The sequence below is a fragment of the Mandrillus leucophaeus genome, unplaced genomic scaffold (assembly GCF_000951045.1).
Source record: "Mandrillus leucophaeus isolate KB7577 unplaced genomic scaffold, Mleu.le_1.0 Scaffold173, whole genome shotgun sequence".
NCBI lineage: Eukaryota > Metazoa > Chordata > Mammalia > Primates > Cercopithecidae > Mandrillus > Mandrillus leucophaeus.
This window is the reverse complement of record NW_012101732.1, coordinates 2,570,088-2,587,533: the sequence shown is the minus strand read 5'-3', so window position 1 is coordinate 2,587,533 and position 17,446 is coordinate 2,570,088. Positions and strand designations below refer to the sequence as shown.

Here is a 17,446-nt window from a genome sequence, read left to right as displayed (position 1 = left end):
ATCTCTAACCAAGGAGGCCCCCCAGGCCCAGGCCGCATCTCTAGCCAACCAAGGCAGCCCGTGAGTCCTGGGCCACCCTACAGAGCAGCACGGCATTCCTGCCAGGAATTGCTACAGGCGACCAGGAGTGGAGAACAGCCCAAACACCTCTCAAGCCACCGAAGAATCAACAGGAAAGTTCAGAGTGGAAACTCGCATCGGGAGAATTACCTAGAAAACCTCCACCGAGGGCAGAGTAGAAGGGATGCTGGGCGCCTCCGCCGCTTCCCACGGAGCATGCAGAGGTGAAGACACTCCCTCTCCATCTACACCCTTCCTTCCCAGACTCCCGCACTCTCCTAGGAAGCCCCACCACCCTAGTTATCCCCGGCACGCGCCACCCACCCGCGCTTCTCTCCAATACGCGGCTACAGCTCTGCCCAGGTGGGACAGGGCAGCCTGCCGCCACGGAAGGCTCCGATTGGCCCAGAATGAGCACATGACACCATCCACAGACCAACCAGCACTCTGAGGGGGTGTGGCCTGAGGCTGGTAGCCGTCCCCGCCCAGCAGGGGGCCCTCCTAGGTCTTGGGGACCCGCTCCAGTCTCAGGAGGCTGCAGGAGAGAAGCGCCCGGCGTCTAGAAAAACTTGGACTGTACATATCTCTCTCAGGCATATTAAAGGTTTCTGAGCTGCCCTGTCAGGAAACTCATCCAACAATTTTTTTTTTTTTTTTTTTTGGAGACGAGTGTCGCTCTGTCGCCCAGGCTGGAGTGCATGCAGTGACTCAATCTCAGCTCACTACAACCTCTGCCCGCCAGGTTCAAGCGGTTCTCCCACCTCAGCCTCCAGAGTAGCTGGGACTACAGGTGCCCGCCGCCACACCTGGCTAATTTTTTGGTTTGCTTTTGGTTTGGTTTTGTTTCGAGACGGAATCTGGCTCCGTTGGTCTTGCTCCGTCACTCAGGCTGGAGTGCCGCGGCACGATCTCGGCTTACTGCAACCTCCGCCTCCCTGGCTCAAGCAATTCTTCGCCTCAGCCTCCAGAGTACCTGGGATTACAGGCACCCGCCACCATGCCCAGCTAATTTTTGTATGTTTAGTAGAGACGGGGGTTTCACTATCTTGGCCAGGCTGGTACTGAACTCCTGACCTTGTGATCCACCCGTCACTGTCGCCCAAAGTGCTGGGATTACAGGCGCGAGCCACAGCGCCCGGCCTTTTTTTGTATTTTTAGTAGAGAAGGGGTTTCACCGGCCGGGCGCGGTGGCTCACGCCTGTAATCTCAGCACTTTGGGAGGCCGAGGTGGGCGGATCACGAGGCCAGGAGTTCCAGACCATCCTGGCTAACACGATGAAACCTCGTCTCTACTAAAAGTACAAAAAATTAGCCAGGCGTGGTGGCCGGCGCCTGTAGTCCCAGCTACTCCGGAGGCTGAGGCAGGAGAACGGCGTAAACCCGGGAGGCGGGGCTTGCAGTGAGCCGAGATCGCGCCACTGCACTCCAGCCTGGGCGACAGAGCGAGATTCCATCTCAAAAAACTAAAAACTTTAAAAAAAGGAAGGGGTTTCACCATGTTGGCCAGGCTGATCTCAAATTCCTGGCCCCAAGTGATCCGCCTGCCTCGGCCTCCAAAAGCGCTGGAATTACAGGCGTGAGCCACCACACTCAGCCAGTACAACAATATTTAACACGCCCAGTGCTGAGCAACAGACTCCTATGTCACCTAGTCCCTCCTACCTGCTCAGACTGCACACAGAGAAAACTCCAAAAGCCCTGGGATAAGGGAGCCACCAGGGCCGGTCAGGAACACGCAGAAGGATGACCCGACCAAGGCCAGGCGCAGTGGCTCACACCTGTAATCCTAGCACTTTGGGAGGCCGAGGTGGGTGGATTACCTGAGGTCAGGAGTTTGAGACCAGCCTGGCCAACATGGCAAAACCCTGTCTCTATTAAACATACGAAAAAAAAAAAAAATTAGCCGGGCATGGTGGCAGATGCCTGGAGTCCCAGCTACTCCAGAGGCTGAGGCAGGAGACTCACTTGAACCCAGGAGGTGGAGCCCAGTGAGCTGAGATCACACCACTTCACTCCAGCCTGGGTGAAGGAGCAAGACTCCATCTCGAAAAAAAATAAATAAATAAAAATAAAAAGAATGACCCAAATAATAGCAGGAGAAGGAGGCAAGGGAAGGTGGAAGAGATAGACAGCGTGCCCAGGAGAGGCAGCAGGAGAATCTGACAGTGCTGGACAGCCAACTATTTGGACACTCCAGTAGACTTGCTAAGGAATTCTGAACTAAAATAATAAGAGCAATAATAAAGAATGCCCTGATCAAATCTATGTTTCTTGCATCCAGGAATTCCAAACACCATGCCCCACCCAAATCGCTCATGCCCTGAGCCCCTCTTCCCTGGGACATTCTGGTAGAAGCATCAGAAGGTCAGGTCAACCGTCAAAGCCACTGTGTCCCAAAGAGGAACTCTCCTCCCACTCAACAGAACCAGCCTCCTGGATACCCCCAGGGATCCAGGGCACAGCACCCTTCTGGCCACCCAGCCACCCTCTCACCTTTGACTCCTCCCCCGGAAGGGCACCAAGAAACAGTCACCAAATCCCATCAATGTTCCTGTCTACCTACCGTCTAGCCATCAGTTCCCATCACCAAAACTCGTCTCCCAATTCAAGCCCTTCTGTGGGCATTTCTTATATAGTCTTCCTATTACAGAGCAAAGACCAAAAAAAATTAAAAAGGAAAAGTACAGAATGTTTTTCTTGATTACTTTGTCTTCTAAAAATTGACAGCAGGAGAAAGAGAGGAAGAGGAGAGTGAGATCGACATTAAAAAGGCAGAATCAAAGCCTGGTGTTCCAGGGCACCTCATATTTCTGCAACTGTATCTCCATATTCCCCCATTTCCCTAAAGTCCGGTGATCTTAATCATCGCCCCTCACCCGCTCCCTGCATTGCATAGGGAACTGAGCATAGAGCCAGGGTCCACACCTGAGGGCAGGTCAAACCCACCACAAGGGCAAACAGCAAACTCTGGCAGGAAAGGGTTAATAACCCCCAAGTATGAAACGCTTCTGTCAATCTCTAAGGAACAGTAAGATCCAAAGAGGGAAAGGAACAGAGACATGAAAGCAATGACAACAGAGGAAATAAAAGGAGCTAACCCATGGCCTGCAGGTGTAAAGACCTGTACTTTGGGACCACACTGACCTGGGTGAGTCTGGCTGCACTCCTAGTGAGGAGTGGACTCTGTGCCATGACTCCAACCTGCTGAGCCCATTTCCTAATCTGTATAATGGCAATAACAGCATCTGCCTCCCTGGGTCATTAAATTAAATGAGGTAGGGTGGGAAGTGCTGACAGTCCAGGTACTCAAGAAATATGATGGAGTCCACTCAGTAGCCTGAGAAGAGCACAGTTTGGTTTGGGATGGAATAGCCCAAAGCTCAAATCCTAGCTGGACCACCTACCAGCAGGAGACCAAACCTCTCTGCCCCTCTATTTCTTTGTCTGTAAATCAAAGATAATATCCCAACATCAGAGAACTGCAGTTATGCTGGCAGAGAACAATGGTTGGAAAGCACATCACACAGCACTGGGACACGGTGGAAGCTGGGAATGCAGATAACCTCTCTGGTGGTTAAGAACATGAGCGCTGGAGAGTCATGCTGTCGGGATGGACAAGGCACCAGGGCAGGAGCCTCGGCTCAGGCGGAAGGCTGGCACGCACCTGTGGGGAGCTAAGTGGCATGCGGGCAGTGGGGCCAAGAACAGCTGCAAGTCCTGTGCATCATCAGGCAGTGATACTCCCCGACAGACTTTGAAAAGCTGCAAGCTGCCTCTGATGGAGTCTTAGGCACTGAGTTCAACATGGCCTTGCTCAGCAAGAACTCTCAAGATCACCTCAAAAACACTTCCTGAGCAGCAGCCAGTTCAGTGTGTACCTCACCTGACTTGGTTCTTCAGAGAATAAAATCCTCAGATGAAGACATGTTTAGCCACAATTTTGTAGAAATGGAAACTGAGGCTCAAAGAAGTCACAAGAATGATCACATTGTGGGTCTAAAATGCAAAGCTACGTCTCCGGGACTCCAAAGCCAGTGCTGTTTCCCAGAGCCCATATTTCTGGGGTGGGGGACCCCACAGACACCCAACTCAGCAAGAAGAAAGGCCAAGGAGAGGAGAGAAAGGCAGACTAGATGGACAGGGAGTTGACCCTGCTGATGGAGGTACAGACTCAGGACATGGGCAGGGCCTCACAAGCCAGAGGCTACTGGACAGCTCAGCCAGAGTGCTGGCAGCTCCAGCAGGAGAGCCGGCCGGCTGAGCACACTCCCCTCCCTCCACCCCAGTGCTTGGCAGCTCAGACCTGACCCCTGTACAAAGAATGCACGATGACCTGGAGGTTCACTGTCGGACTCTGGGCTGCAACTGCCATGCCTCAGCGGAGCTCTGGCCAGTCCAGGGGGAGGCAGAGGCTGCATACCTTGTCGGGCTCCCTCATGGTTTCCTGCCTTGCCCCCTGCTGTGCCTCCTTGGCCTGGTCAATCTGCTCAAACATCATCCTGTGGCTTTCCTGAGCCCCTCGCCCAGCCCAGGCAGAACTGACTGGCAGTGACCACGTCACTGATCCCCCTACTGTACCTTGTACAAGCTTCTAGCACTGTCCAAGGGACCCTTGTGCAAGTGAATAAGTTTAAATCGAGAGACAGGGTTATGTCGCCATCACCACAGTCAAGACTCAGACCAGTCCCAGGCACCCACCAAGCTCCTGGTGCCTCTTCGGTCAGTGCCCTCACCCCCCACCCCCATGTAAATGTATGTTTATGGTAAATACACATAAAATTTACCATCTTAACTGTTTTTAGGTATACGGTTCAGTGGCATTAGATACATTCACACTGGTGTGCAACCATCTTGACCGTCCATCACCAGAACTTTTTCATCTTACAAAACCAAAACTCTATGTCCATTAAACACTAACTCCAGATGCCTCTTCCCCCAGCTCCTGGCAACCACCATCCTACGTTCTGTCTCTTTGAATTTAACTACTCTAGGAACCTCATGTAAGGGTAATCATTTGGTAATTGTCTTTTTGTGACTATCTTATTTTGCTATGCATAGTGGCCTCAAGGTTCATCATGTGGTAGCCTATGTCAGGCTTCCATCCTTTTTAAGGCTGAATAATGCTCTATTCTATGTATACACTACATTTTGCTTAGCCTTTCATCCCTTGGTTTGTTTCCACATTTTAGCTATTATGAATAACGCTGTTATGAACATGGGTATACAAATATCTCTTTGAGACTCTGCTTTCAATTTTCGGAAATATATTCCAAGAAGTGAAATTGCTGAATCATATGGTAATTCTATCTTTCATTTCTTGAGAAATTTCCATACTGTTTTCCACAGCAGCTGCACTGTTCTACGTTCCAACAAACAGTGAACAAAGGTTCTAATTTCTCCCATCCTCAAAGTATGTTGTCTTTTGTGTCTGGCTTCTTTAACACGCCCTTGAGATTGGTTCAGGTTGCTGCCCGCATCACTTTTTCATACTTTTTCATTGCCAAGTAGTATTCCTTTGTATGGATATATCACAATTTGTTTATCTTTGCACCAGCTGTTGAGCATTTGGGCTGGTTCCAGTCTGGGGCTTGCTATGCTTTCAATGTTCCCTCCAAAAATGCATGTTGAAACTTAACCCCCAATGTGGCAGTGTTGAGAGGTGGGGCCTTTAAGAGGTGATTGGACCATGATGGCTCTGCTCTCATGAATGAATTAAAGAGTTAATAGAATAATGGGTTATCATGAGAATAGAACTGGTGGCTTTACAAGAAGAGGAAGAGAGTCCTGATCATAGTACATTAACAAACTCAGCCCCTTGCCATTGATACCTTGTGTCACCTTGGGACTCTTTAGAGAGTACCCACCCAGCAAGAAGGCCCTCACCAGATGCAGCCCCTTGACCTTGGCCTTCTCATCCTGCAGAACTATAAGAAATAAATTCCTTTCCTTATACATTACCCAACTTCAAGTATTCTGTTATAAGCAACAGAAATCAGACTAAGACAGGGTTATTAGAAATAAAGCTGCTATGAACATGTGTGTACCTGTCTTCAGACAGATATAGGTTTCATTTTTCTTGGAATAGGATTGCTACCTTTTATGTTAAGTTGATATGGTCTGGCTGTATTTCCACCCAAATTTCATCTTAAATTGTAGCTCCCATAATTCCCACATGTTGTGGGAGGAATCCAGTGGGAGATAATTGAATCGTGGAGGCCGTTTCCCCCATAGTGTTCTCGTGGTAGTGAATAAGTCTCATGAGACCTGATGGTTCAGGTCTTGGAACCATCTCTCTTTCACTTGGTTCTCATTCTCTCTTGCCTGCCCCCAAGTAAAACGTGCCTTTCGCCTTCTGCCTTGATTAGAAGGCCTCCACAGCCATATGGAACTGTGAGTCCACTAAACCTCTTTCTCTTGATAAATTACTCAGTCTCGGGTATGTCTTTATCAGCAGCATGAAAGCAGACTAATACATAAGTGTACCCTCAACATTGTAAGAAGGCAGCAAACTATCTTCCAAAGTAGCTGTACCATTTTGCATTCCTACCAATGATGTATCAAAGTTCCAGCTGCTTCACATCCTTATCAGCACTTGGGATTCTTTTCAATTTTCACCATTCCAGTGGGTAGGTAGTAGTGTCTCATTGTGATTTTAATTTGCATTTCCCTAGGAACTAATGATGTTGATCATCTTTTCATATGTTTATTGATCATTTTTATACATTATTCTGTTAAAGAATCTTTCAAACCTTTTGCCCATTTTAATTAGTTTTGTCTCCCTTGCAGACTGTGAGTTCCTTCAGAACAGGTCTCAAGGCCCCCTCGATGCCTAACTCCTGGGAGAACCATTCCCATAGAGGATATGTGAGTAGTGCCGTGGAGCCACCTACCAGCTGGTGCCTCAGCCACTGCACGCAGCCCAGATAGGGCCTCACACACAGCAGGCACTTCAGAGATATTTATGACCACATCAGCAAGCACAGATGGCCAGTAGCACAGGGAGAGATTGAGTGGAGCTGGACAGCCACAGGGACCAGCCTGAGCTTCTGTATCCTCACTTGCAAAGCAGAGATAATAGGCCCACCTTGCAGAGCTTTTGTGAAGAATAAACTAAAGAATGGGTGTGAAGCACCCACCTGAGCAGGTCTACAGAAATGATAGTTATTATGATCAGGCCCTATCTTATTCCCCTGCAACTGCATGATGAGGGATTGGATCCAAATGTTCAGGGAAAGAAGGTGAAGACTGACAGAGGGAGAATGGAAGGGGAAGAGAGGAGAGGGAAAGAAGGAAAAGACGGATGGTGAAAAAGAGTAAAGTCCCCTGCCATATGCCAGGTATGTTCCCAATCCTCCTGTATGAAAACTCTACGAGCACGCTACCTAGTAGGTCTGTGGGGACCATTTTCATATAATATATAATATAGGAGGCAATGGTGGCTCAAGATACTTGCCAAGGCCCCAGGGATGTTAGACAGCAGGACCAGGACTTCCACCCAGTTCTGCTTCCCCTCAGGGCCCCTCTTCCCTGCATTACCTAAGCCTGGTTCCCTGTGGGGCTCTCTCCCCGAGGAAGGGTCTTCACAAGGTGCTTCCTGGAACCGGGCTAGCCCTGAACAAATCCCTTGCACCAACTCAGAAACAAAACCAGGCAGAATTCAAAAGATGCTTCTCTACCACCACAGGAGGAAACTGAAGATTACAGACCCAGGGCTGCACATAGGAAGCCTGCAGAGTTTTCATGTCCCTGAGCCTGTTATATTCACCATTCCCTTTTCCCTAGAAACAAACACAGATGGAATGCCTGCAGGTGCCTAAGGTAAAAGCCAATCCCTCACCAGTCCCAGGGGCTTTCTCTCTGAACTACTTCTCTAAATCTGTCCCTCCTCATCCCTACAGCTGGGATTGCACTAGGACAGCACCTAATGAAACTCTCCTGCCTGTATTTTTGTCCCTCCAAAAAGTGTTCTCTTGCTTATTATTTATACTTCAAAAATTACTATAAAGCTGTAGTAATCAAAGTAGTGTGGTACTGATAAAGAATAAACAAATAGAGCAGTGGAACAGACCAGAACGTTCAGGAGTGAACTGACACATAATTTTCAAGAAAAGAGTCAAACTAATTCAATGGAGGAAGAAAAGGTTCTTCTAACAAACGAGGCTAGAAAAACTGGGTATCCACATGCAGGAAAAAAAACAGTCTCCATCCCTACTTCATACCATACACAAACTTATTAGAGACAGATAGTAGACCTAATAAAAGCAAGAAATATAAACCTTAAAAAAAAAATTTAGGAGACTTTCTTTGTGACCTTAAAGTAGGAAAACATTTCTTAAGAGAAGATACAAAAAGCACCTCCTATAAATGTAAAAATAATGTCAAATAAAACTCCAATAAAATTACAAACTTCCGTTCATCAAAAGATAAGAGATAAATAAGTGAGCAGAAATTGGGAGAAAATGTTCACAACATACACACGCACACACACACACATATATATACAACAAAAGACAAACATCCAGAATATATAAAGAACCCTTACATTCCAGCAACAAAAAGACAATAAATCCTATTTATGTATTTGTTTGCCTATTTGTTTATTTTTAGAGAAACTGTTTCACTGAGGCCCAGGCTAGAGTGCAGTGGCATGTTCACAGCTCACTGAAGCCTTGAACTCCTGGGCTCAAGCGATCCTCCCACCTCAGCCTCCTGATAAGCTGGGACCAAAGGCATCCACCACCGTGCCCAGCTTTTTTTGTGTGTAGAGGTGGGGTCTCACTATGTTGCCAAGGATGATCTTGAACTCCTGGCCTCAAGCAATCCTCCCACGTCAGACTTCCAAAATGCTGAGATTGAAGGCATGAGCCACCACACCCAGTCCCCAATTTATTAAAATAGGCCAAAGACTTGAATAGACATTTCTCTAAAGATGACACAAATGGCCAATAAGCACAAGAAAACATGTTCAACGTCATTGGTCATCAGGCAAATGCAAATTAAGGGAGATACCACTGCACGTCCTCTAGAGAAGACAAAATAAAAGACTGACAATACCAAATGCTGGTAAGGACAGAGAGCAAGCAGAATTCTCTGACAGAATTCTCTGATGGGAATGTAAACTGATACAAACGACTCTGGAAAGCTATTTGGAAGTTTCTTAAAAAGTTAAAACATCACTATAACCCAGAAATTCCACTCCTATGTACTTATTAACCCAGAAGAAATGAAAATAAATATCCACAAAAAGGCTTGTACAGAAACATTCACTGCAGCTTTATTCCCCGTAACGAAAAACTGGAAAGAGACTGTGGCTGTATTCACGCAACAGAAAGAAACAAACTACTGAATCTCAGAAGTTCTATGCTGAATAAAGGAAACCAGACACAAAAGAATTATATGATGTTCTACAGAAGAAGAAATTCATCTATGGTGACATCAAGACTACTGATTGTGGCCAGGCACGGTGGCTCACGCCTGTAATCCCCAGCACTTTGGGAGACCGAGGTGGGCAAATCACTTGAGGTCAGGAGTTCGAGACCAGCCTAGCCAACATAGTGAAACCCCTTCTCTACTAAAAATACAGAAATTACCCAGGTGTAGTGGTATTCCCCTGTAATCCCAGCTACTCAGGAGGCTGAGACAGGAGAATTGCTGGAACCCAGGAGGCGGAGGTTGCAGTGAGCCGAGATCGCGCCATTGCCCTCCACCCTGGGCAACAAGAGCAAGACTCCATCTCAGAAACAAACAAACAAACAAAAAGACTAGTGGTTGCTTGGGGTGAGGAGCAGGGATGGGACAGTAAGGTGCAAGAGAAAACTTTCTGGGCTGATGAAAAAGTTCTGAATATTGTTAGGAGTGTGGGTTATGTGAGTGGTCAAACTCTACACTTTAAGTCTATGCACTTCAGTATACATAGTACACACATACAAAAAAAAAAAAAAAAAACCTGTCTCTTGACAGCTGCCAGAGATCTTTCTTTCTGAAAGGCCAGTTCGCAAGCCTTGTTATCTTTCTGTCCCTCAAAGTTTCCAAAATAAAGTCCTAACAGCTTCCCACTACTCAAAGGCCCTTCATCACAGACCTCCAGCACCCCATGCCCCTCCCCAAGCTCAGTACTCACCTGGTCACAAAGGGTGGGCCACACCTGTGTCACTGCACCAGATATCCCTTCTTTCTACAGGGTACCTCTGCTCACCCCACAAGACCCAGCTCAACACATCTCCTCCTTCAGGAAGCCTTCCCACAATCCCTCGGGCTGGGGTAGATGCACCCACTCTGAAGCCCTCAGTACTCAAGGCTTACTTCCATCACAGCACCTAGCCCCATTCCTAAAGGAATCCGTTTTCCACTGCCAGGACTGCATGAAATCCTCAAGAGGGAAGAACATGTCATATTGGACTTTGCATCCCTAGCAAACAGCACAAAGTTTGGCATAAACATCTAGGTAAACTGAAGACCAGCTTGATAGTAAAAAATAATAATAATAAGCAATAATAATAACCCTAAGGGGCAGAGAAATGGTAGCAACTCCCGAAGAAGAGGCCCACCAGCAGGGACACAAGGAGAATATCTAACACTAAGAAGGAAGCCAGTTAGGGCCCTATAAGGAGCCTTGGGGCTGAATTAAAATGCTCTCCAGAGATACCAGGACACCCTAAAGCTCTCCTGGTCCTTGGCTCCAGGTCCCATGGCTGAGCTGGTCCTCTTTTCCCCCACTGCCCACTATGGGATGCTGCCCCTTTCCTATTCGGACAACCTGCAGTTTCCACTGGCATCCTCTTGAGGCCAGGTCCCTACCCCACCCATTCTGCCTTGATCTGACTGTGTTGAACACAAAGGCACCCGATTCCAGAGTTCCACCTTTTGCAGCTCCATGTATTACATGATTTAAAAGAACTCAAAAGATTTTAAACCCGTATACTGAAAGGGATGACTGAACCATGTTCACTGTAGTGCCATTCACGATAGCCAAGTATGGAATCGGCCTCAGTGGCCAACAACACGTGAATGATTTTTTTAATGTGGGACATATACACCATGGAATATTATTCAGCTGTAAAAAAGAAATGTTGTCGTTTGTGACAACATGGATGAAATTGGAGAACACTGTGCCACGCAAAATAAGCCAGCACAGAAGGACAAACACTGCATGTTTTCTCTTACATGTGAACTCTAAAACAGTGGAGCTCAAAGAAGCAGAGAGTAGAATGGTGGGTACTAGAGCCTGAGGGTGCAGGAAAAAATGATGATCAAAGGGTACAAAGCCTCAATTAGACAAGAGGAATAGTTTTTTTCTTTGAGACATATTGCACAGCATGGTGAATACAGTAATAATGTACATTCAAATTCGCTAAGAGTACATTTTAAATGTTTACTTACCACAAAATGATAACTATTTGAGGTGATGGATATGTTAATTCACTTGATTTAATTATTCCACATTATACTCATAAATCATAACATCACATTATACCCCATAAACAAATATAATTTGTCAAGTTACAGTTTTTTTAAGTTTAAAAAAAGAAAATCATGTCACCCAATTTTAAGTCCCTGTTTTTCTATTGATATGCCAAACATTATCTTTATAAGCAAACTCAATTATCTATATATTTTGTGTTCCTTGAAAAAAAAGGAGGCAACGTTAAATCTGTAAGATGTTTAAAATGTCTTTTTTGCTTTGCTCTGCTTTTTTTTTCTCTCTCTTTTAAAAAATTACTCAGCCAGGCACGGTGGCTCACATCTGTAATCCCGGCACTTTGGGAGGCTGAGACAGGCGGATCACCTGAGGTCAGGAGTTGGAAACCAGCCTGACCAACATGGTGAAACCCCATATCTACTAAAAATACAAAATTAGCCGGGCATGGTGGCGCATGCCTGTAATCCCAGCTACTTGAGAGGCTGAGGCAGGAGAATCGCTTGAGCCCGGAAGGCAGAGGTTGCAGTGAGCCAAGATCACACCATTGCGCACCAACCTGGGCAAAGAGCGAAACTCCGCGTCAATAAATTAATTTTATTTACGTTAAAAAATGACTTACTAAAAAAAAATTACTCAGTCTGGCACAGTGACTCAAGCCTATAATCCTAGCACTTTGGGAGGCCGAGGTGGGTGGATCTCTTGGGCTGAGTTCAATACCAGCCTGGTCAACCTGATGACACCCCATCTCTACAAAAAACAAAAATTAGCCAGGTGTGATGGTGCACTCCTGTAGTCCCAGCTATTCGGGAGGCTGATGTGGGAGGATGACCTGAGTCTGGGAGGCTCTGCCTTTCCATTCACAAATGCTTTCAAGAAGCGAGTGGATGACAGTGTACTGAGCTGTACACTGGGAAGTCTGGTTCTGGGAAGGGAAGAGACAAATCCCATTTCCTGAATGCCATCAGCAGCCACCTGTGGCAGGATTGTGTCTCCTTTGCCAATGAAGGGACTGGGGTCCCAAGGGCTCTGTGACTTCCCTTAGGTCAGGAATCTGGTGAGAAGCAGATCTCTGGGCCTAGAGCACAGGCTCTTTCCACCCCCTTAAATGTTCCAGCCCTTAAAGTTGATGCCTGTCCTTGAGAAATTGCAAAAACAGTGAAAGTTTAACCAGGTAAACAGCTAAGAAGAGAGGGAAAACTTAACTCTAGACTAAATCTCTTCTACATAATTAAATCAACCCATCTTGGTGCAGAACTTTTCAGAGGCTGTATGCTTGAAACTATCTATAAAAGGAAATGCAATTAAGGAGACTTTTTAATATATCTGATTCCTGACTGCCCTTGCTCTAGGCAAGAGCTTAATTCTACTTAACGATAGCTATCTTTGAAAAGTTATGTAAATTGCAAGGTATGGGGAGACAAGAAACAGGAACCCTTTCACCGGAGGCAAAGGAGAAGCCCACTGAGAAGGGAGCACTGTGGAAACAGGGCTCCAATTCACACAATGACCATCTCAGCTCATTTGCCACCTACAGCTGTGCTCTGTAGACCACATGCAACTCCACCTCGTTATCATTCATGGTACTCCCTTTTCTAAATTAACCAAAACAGGAAACTATTTTCAGAAATTAGCTGACCATGAGTTGACAGTAACACATTTTAATATATGATCTTTTCTCATTTGGTACAGCTGGAAATTGAAGGCAACGTCAACATATGTCCAGGGTTCTTCTTTAAAACTCTTGGGTAAATTCCAGAAGTGGAGAAGTAGACAACTCATTCTCTCTACACAAGCAGCAACGTGGGAGAAGGAAGGTACCAATCGAGAAGATAGTTCACGTTTATCAAAATGGAGTCATTCATGTGAAACTCTTCAACAAAATGGAGCCAGAGGATATGAAGGAAGGGCCCTCATGCAAGTACGCCTATGACAGGAACTATGCCAGGAATTCCGTAGAGCCTGTTGCTTGCACAGGACACTTGCCTGGTGCACCTGTCTCCAATGGACTAATGCCAACTCCTGCAATAAGCCTCCAAAACCAATGGTCTTTGTTTCAAAACCGCTTAGGTGGACTTCCCTGTAGTCTTTAAAAGTTTCCATTTGCCCCAACTTCTTTGGATGTGCCTATGATCCAGCATAGCGCACATATCTAAATTGCAATCCCCTGTTATTCCCAAATAAACTACTGTTTCAGGATCCCATATCCAAAATGCTTGGGACCCGAAGTTATAGAATTCCAGATGTTTTTGATTTTGGAATATTTGCATATACATAGTGAGATAACCTAAGGATGGGACCCAAGTCTAAATATGAAATTTATTTATGTTTGATGAACACCTTATACACACAGTCTGAAGGTAATTTTACAATATTTTTAATTTTGATCATGAAACAAAGTTAGTGTACAATGAACCATCAGAAAGCAAACGTGTCACTATCTCAGCCACGCATATGGGCAATCTGTGGTTGTCTGGCATCGCCACCATTCCTGACTCTGAATTTCTATGCTACCAATAAGACGATCACTTTCTTATATTTATTTACACATAAGTCCTTACCAGTAAAAAATATGACACACCATTAATACAGTGAAAAACAAGGTGTTCAAGGTACCTAAGCAGCACAGCAGCATCACCAGAACACGTGTGTCAGCTGCTAAACAATAGAATGATAAACAATGGCTGGCTTTAAGTCTGCTGTTCAGCCTACATTTGTTTCTGAATGTTAACAGCATCGTCTTTACAGTTGTGTAACTGTTGTTTTGTTTTGTTTTATTGAGAAAAAGAGAGATGGAGTTTCACTACACTGCCCAGGCTGGTCTTGAACTCCTGGACTCAATCGACCCTCCCACCTCAGACTCCCAGAGTGCTGGGATTACAGGCGTGAGCTACTGCGCCCGGTTATGCAACTGCATTTCTACTGAGAACCCTCACGAGGTCAGATAGAAAATTTTCCACTGTGGCCTCATGTCAGTGCTCAAAAGTTTCAGACTTTGGAGCATTTCCGATTTCGGATTTTTGGATTAGGGATGCTCAACCTGTATTTGGAGAGTAGGTCTCTCCAGTGCTCATTTTAGGCTACCATAAGATAGCATACCTGAATTAGCTGGGCACCACAGCTCATCAGCGCACCTGTGGTCACAGGTACTTGGGAGGCTGAGGTGGGAGGTTCACTTGAGTTCGGAAAGCAGAGGTTGCGGTGACCGGAGATTGTGCCATCGCACCCCAGCCTGAGTGATAGTGCGAGACTCCACCTCAAAAGATTAAAAAAATTAAATTTAAAAAAGCACGCCTGATATAGTTCGGGTCTCCTGACCCAATACTCGGCTCTGGGCCCACTCTGTCACTCCAGGACACATTCTCCCACGTCTAGCACCGCAGCAGGTGGAGGCAGGACTATGACAGGCACCGCTCTTTACCCCTGCCTGGCGTGCAGAGGGACTTCTTGCAAAGCTGTTATTTGAAACTAAAGTCAGGAAAGGGGGTTAACCCGCCCCTGGGGGTTAGAGGTAGTGACACGCTACTTCCTTCAGCATGGGGACACACACTACAGATGTTTCAGTAGATGAACTGGTAGGCTCAGAACACACAACTGGAGAGAGGCAGCTGTGCAGGGTAAGTCCCAGTGACACGATGTTTGCATCTCCAAAAGGTCACTTGGGCTCAGCAAAAAAAAAAAAAAAAAGCCAGACCGATGGGCAGGCATGATCAGCCAGCGCGTTCGTTCTTTCATTCACTAAGTACATACTGAACACTTACATGAGCCAAACCCTATTCTAAGAAGACAGAGGTACAAGTCGGGCGAGCACGCAGGAGTTTGGATTTTAGCCCAAGTTGGAGGAAGTTAATTTTTAAAGCCCCAGTTCTATCGTTTTTTAAATGTGTGATGTTGACCTCTCTGAACTTCTGTTCCTCATAATAAATGACCTACAAATTAGAGTTCTCAAGAGAGCTGAGCAGCAAAACGTGTTAAGTCAGTGCCCAAATGTGGAAGCTTGTAGTAATTACAGGTGAAGGACCCCAAGCTCAAGGTTAAAAGACTTGCACCGGGTGTCAAGTGGAAGATCTGTCAATCTATCAGGTCCAGCCGCCGGCCGGGAAGCCTGCAGAAGGTACTCATTTCGCCGAGGAGGAATCTGAGGCCAGGCAAGAACGAAGACCCGCCAAGGTCCACTCAGTCAAAGAGCTGGCACCGCCGGGATTCGAACCTCGCGCCCACTGCGTTCCGTCACTGGCGCGCGCCCAGACACCACCCATTGCCGTGGAAACGGCCGGGCGCGTGCTCTTCCACTCGCTCCCTCCTTGCTTTTCTTTCTTTTTGCGGCGGGATACCCCAGCGACTGAACGTGAGCCGCAGAACGCAACTACGTTCGCTCTCCTCCCCAGACCCGGATCCCTCCGCGGCCGGCGCGCTGCTACCCGACTCGACGCTCGAAACGGCTTCCCGCGCGCCGCGCCCCACCCCCACCCAGTCTCACCCCAACCCCCAGCCCGGCTCACCTGCCGCCCGCGTCTCCATGGCAACGCCCCCACGGCGGAGGAAAAAAAAGCCTCGGGCTCTTCCGGGCCCTCTCCCGTGCCGACCGAGGAGGCGGGGCGCCCTGCTGACGCTTCGCTTTTTATTTTTATTTTTTTAAGAAAAGAGCCGGCGAGGTTATGGCGAATCTGCGGCATCCAACATGGCGGATGGAGTCTTCGCCCTCCTCCCCACGGGGCGCAGACGCCTGCGTAGCGGACGTCCGCCTCGGGTGACCCTCCCCCGGCGCCGAGCGCGGCCCGGCAGGGCCGAGCTAACGCGCATGCTCGCAGCCGGAGGCCGTGCTTTTTATCCTGCTCCGCGGAGCCGCTGCGCCTCGTTTTGAGCCACGCCCAGGGAGGGGCCCTCGGGAGGGCCGGAGCAAGGATCTCCGGATTGGGAGTCTGGCGGTCTTGCCCGGCCTTTGCCAGGGCGACCTTAGACCCGCGGCATGTGGAGCTGCTGGGCTGGGCGTGCAAGGAGAGTTCTGGGCACGCTTCGTGTCGCAGCGCTACCTCTCACTACCTAATTTGGGGCAGCGAATTAACTTTTCTTGCTCTCAGTTTACTGATGTGTCCATCGGAGTGCTCCCAACCTGCATCCCACTGGAAGCTGCGGCGTTTCCTGAAACGTGGGGTGCTTTCCTTTGGGCCACCCGGCTGGGTTTTAGGGGCTACAGACCACTGAGCAGCGTAAGATCACACGTGATATGGCGACTTCCTCACGTCTCTTTTTGTCCCGCAACAAGTCTGTGCTGGGTGTGCGCGCCTCCAACACTGGCTCATTCATTTCTCTGCTTGTGGCGCAGCCTTCGGCAGGCAGCTGAGTCTGGTGGAAATTTAATGACCTTGTTTTTGGTTTTGATGTTAAGGTGTTTAGCTCCAACACTGTAGTCCTCGACTCAAATGACATCTTCCAGCCCCTAACCCTCACCCCCAGAAACCCATGTAAAGTAACCCTCCTAAGACACTTCATATTTTCTACGTAACGTCCATTCCTATCTGTCATTGATCTCCCTCCCTTACCTCTGTCCGTCTTGGTCACCCCTTTAGCCTCAGAAGCAAACTCAGCCTGACAGTTATTTCATGAGTAATGAGTTGATGTGGCCCATGTTCTAAGGTCATTTTCTGTTTTATGACAAATGATAACGTTTTTCACACAGTCATATAAAGTTTTCTTTTTAAATTGTTTGTTTACATTTTCAAAAATCAGTCAACTTAAAATGGTGTACATGCTGCAGAGACATGCCCCCCCCCAAAAAAAAAATGTAAAAGCAGACCTCAAGAGACTGAAGTTTGGGAAACTGATTTGTTTTCATGATTCCCCCGAAATGCTAGTCTTTGCCTGTTCTTCTTTTCCTGGAATAACCCTCTGTGGTTGCTGCTCAACATGAAATTCTCAGGCCATGAGCCCTGAAGCTCACAATTCACGTTCCCACAGCTGTGGTCGCAC

General features: G+C 47.4%; 1 protein-coding gene across 7 annotated transcripts in view; it reads right to left on the bottom strand.

Moving 5' to 3' along the window:
- The window catches only part of ZFAT (zinc finger and AT hook domain containing), a 256,026-nt gene extending 239,721 nt beyond the window's left edge, over positions 1–16,305 (bottom strand). For 3 of the 7 annotated variants that reach the window (XR_001005720.1, XM_011977077.1, XM_011977081.1), the window contains exon 1: positions 15,979–16,305. Coding sequence is in view for 2 of the 7 variants with exons in the window: in XM_011977077.1 (XP_011832467.1) it covers positions 15,979–15,997 (19 nt within the window). In the remaining 5 variants the exon portion in view is untranslated. Of the gene's footprint in view, positions 1–210; positions 339–15,978 lie in introns of those variants that run through there. The other 4 variants (XM_011977082.1, XM_011977078.1, XM_011977080.1 and 1 more) reach the window with 3 other exon arrangements.
- Between the last annotated feature and the right edge of the window lie 1,141 nt (positions 16,306–17,446).